Consider the following 3,334-nt stretch of genomic DNA (forward strand, 5'->3'; position numbering starts at 1 on the left):
TGCTGGGACAGAGGGGCTGCACAGCAGCCAGGCAGAAAGGGACCTGGGGGCACTGATGGACAGCAGGCTGGACATGAGACAGCAGTGTACCCAGGTGGCCAAGGAGGCCAATAGCTCCTGGTCTGGGTCAGGAATGGTGTGGCCAGCAGGAGCAGGGCAGGGATTCTTCCCCTGTGCTCAGCACTGCTTGGGCAGCACCTCAAGTGCTGTTTGCAGTTCTGGGGCCCCCAATTTAGGAAGGCCATGGAGGGGCTGGAACGTGTCCAGAGAAGGGCAACAAGGCTGGGGAGGGGTCTGGAGCACAAGTCCTGTGAGGAGCAGCTGAGGGAGCTGGGGTTGTTTATCCTGGAGAGGAGGAGGCTCAGGAGAGAGAAGGCAGTATCAGGGCACACGTTGGACTTGATCTCCAAAGCCTTTTCCAACCTTGCTGATTCTGGGTTTCTCTGAATCCACCCTTGGAGCAGTTGCAGGATGAGCCCTGGGCCTCCTCTTCAGAAGCTCCAGCAGTCCAGGTCCCTCAGCTTCTCCTGCCAGCTCCAAAGCCCATCCTGTCAGTCCTGCAGAGCCTCTGCAGCTCCTCCTCACTGCCCAGAACAGGGAGCCCCAGAGCCAGACACAGCAGCCCAGATGTGCCCCCCTGGCCTGGGGTGCCTCTGGCAAGGGAGCAGCACCAGGCACTGCAGGAGCCTGCAGACAATTCCTGCAGCACTTGTAGGATGATCCTGCTGCCCAGGGACGCTCCCATGGTGCCAAGTCAGGAACTGCAACGGGGAGTGGGGCCAGAGAGGAAAAGGCAAACAGAGACAGTCAGTTTGCAGGGGAGGGAGCAGGGTTCGGCAATAGGAAGAAATCTGTATCAGGAAAGAGGAAAGAAAGTAAAGGTGAAGACAGGGAAATAAATCCTGAAGGCATTTTGGGGGTGGCTGCCAGGCAGCCCTGGCTCTGAGCAACAGCGTCTGCAGTGGCACAGGAAACTCCCAGCTGATGGGAACAAACTTACTGGCTGTCTGCAGAGGCCAGGACAAAGCTGAGTGGTTTCCCTGGCATCCCCCAGCCCTTGCTGGCCCCAGGGGCTGATGGCATTTGTGCTCCCTCAGGTTCATGTCCCCACACCAACAGCATGGGGGTTCTCCCCCTGCTGTGTGTAATGCAAACAGGGGCTGCTGAGCCAGTGCTTCCATGTCTGTTCCTGCAAGGATGGGGCACCTGTGTGAGCTGGGGGAGAGGCCAGGGCTGCAGAGGGGGGATGTTGTTGGCAGCTCCATGAGGACGCTCTGGGACGCTGCCCTGGGCTGTCCAGCGCCCTGGGGATGGATCAGCCCCTGCTCTGCTGCTCCTTCCCGTCTGCCCCAGGGCCCTTGCAGAGCCCCAGCCATGCTGTTTGCCCCCAGCCTGCCAACGGCCAGCCTGGGGCTGCTCACGGGGCTTTTCTGTGCTGAGCATTGGCATGGCCGTGTTCTTGAGAGAGGCTGGGCAAGGAGCCTGGAGCCCCCAGGCCCTTGACTGAGGCGTCTACGCTGCCCCAGCAGTGCCCATGGCCTGTCCCTGCTGCAGCCCTGGCACTGCTACCCCCAGGGCTGTGCCTGGCGCCGAGAGCACTCAGGCCCTACAGCAACACCAGGGCCACCAGGGCAGCGGGGCAGGGCCACGGCAGCAGCACTGGCAACACCAAGTGCTGCTGCTGCTGGGCACAGCCGATTGGCCAGCACTGATCTGCCCCCAGCTCTGCACACAGACATTGCTGCTGCAGCTCCAGAGAAGGCAACAAAAGGGGGATCTCTGCAGAAAACTCTGCTGGGAGATCATTTAGTTCCTTTAAAGCCACTGAGAGTGCAGCCCCTCATTGACACAGTCTGTGGCCACAGGGAAGATGGAGAGAAACAAAATGAGAAATGGCACAAGCAATGACATTTATTTTTTTAAAATATGTAAAACTAAAACAAGGGAAAAAAATCCCCACAACCAAACCAAGAAGAAGTATGAAAGATTACTTTTATTACAAGTTATTTGCAAAAATTGTCCAGCAATTTACTGTCCCTGAAAGCATGCAGTCATCAATCTCCACACTGCAGCCTTGAGCTCCTGGTTCCTCAGGCTGTAGATGAGGGGGTTCAGGGCTGGAGGCACCACCGAGTACAGAACTGAAAGTACCAGATCGAGGGATGGGGAGGACATGGACGGGGGCTTCAGATAGGAAAATATGATAGTGCTGAGGAACAGGGAGACCACGGCCAGGTGAGGGAGGCAGGTGGAAAAGGCTTTGTGCCGTCCCTGCTCAGAGGGGATCCTCAGCACAGCCTTGAAGATCTGCACATAGGAAAATACAATGAACACAGAACATCCCAGTCCTAAGGAGATGGAAAACACTAGAAATCCAAGTTCTCTGATGTAGAAATTGGAGCAGGAGAGCTTGAGGATCTGGGGGATTTCACAGAAGAACTGGCCTAGGGCATTACCATGGCACAGGGGCAGGGAAAATGTACTGGCTGTGTGCATGAGAGCATTGAGAAAGCCACTGGCCCAGGCAGCTGCTGCCATGTGGGCACAAGCTCTGCTGCCCAGGAGGGCCCCATAGTGCAGGGGTTTGCAGATGGACACGTAGCGGTCGTAGCACATGACAGTCAGGAGAGAAAACTCTGTTCCAATGAAGAACACAAAGAAAAAGAGCTGTGCAGCACATCCTGTGTAGGAGATGTTCCTGGTGTCCCAGAGGGAATTTTGCATGGCTTTGGGGACAGTGGTGCAGATGGAGCCCAGGTCAGCGAGGGCCAGGTTGAGCAGGAAGAAGAACATGGGCATGTGCAGGTGGTGGCCGCAGGCTATGGCGCTGATGATGAGGACGTTGCCCAGGAGGGCAGCCAGGGAGATGCCCAGCAAGAGGCAGAAGTGCAGGAGCTGCAGCTGCCGCGTGTCTGCCAATGCCAGCAGGAGGAAGTGGCTGATGCAGCTGCTGTTGGACATTTGCTGTGCCTTGACATGGGGATCTGTAAAAAATGTAATAATGGATTAGCTGGGTTTGGAGAGGACTTGAAATATCCCAGCACAGCCTGGGGGCACTTTACTTTCCCCCCACTGCCTGCCCGGGGCTCTGCTGCCTGGAGATGTCCCTGCCCGCAGCTGCTTCTCTGTGCCCAGGGTTGGGCCCTGCCAGTGCTGCCAGAGCCCAGCCCAGCCCTGGGGGCTTAGCTCTGCCCTGCAGACCCCTCCCATCTCAGGCACTGCCCAGGGGCAGCTGTGGCTCTGCAGAACCATCAGAGCAACTCTGACGGGGCTTGAAAAGCATCATTGATGCTGCCTCTGAGTTGTCCTGTGCTAATGTCTCTAACTTCCTGAT

At 57.2% G+C, this 3,334-nt stretch overlaps 1 protein-coding gene across 1 annotated transcript; it reads right to left on the reverse strand.

Moving 5' to 3' along the window:
* Nucleotides 1–2,024: 2,024 nt before the first annotated feature.
* LOC134420453 (olfactory receptor 14C36-like) lies at nt 2,025–2,961 on the reverse strand. The gene has a single exon (XM_063160624.1). It carries the CDS (start codon nt 2,959–2,961, stop codon nt 2,029–2,031), a length of 933 nt encoding a protein of 310 aa, XP_063016694.1. The 3' UTR covers nt 2,025–2,028.
* Nucleotides 2,962–3,334: the final 373 nt, after the last annotated feature.

This window comes from Melospiza melodia, chromosome 7 (genome assembly GCF_035770615.1).
Source record: "Melospiza melodia melodia isolate bMelMel2 chromosome 7, bMelMel2.pri, whole genome shotgun sequence".
Classification (NCBI taxonomy): domain Eukaryota; kingdom Metazoa; phylum Chordata; class Aves; order Passeriformes; family Passerellidae; genus Melospiza; species Melospiza melodia.

What these genes read in the sequence shown, in the direction of transcription:
- LOC134420453 (XM_063160624.1), bottom strand. Translation starts at nt 2,961, where the DNA reads ATGTCCAACAGCAGCTGCATCAGCCACTTCCTCCTGCTGGCATTGGCA.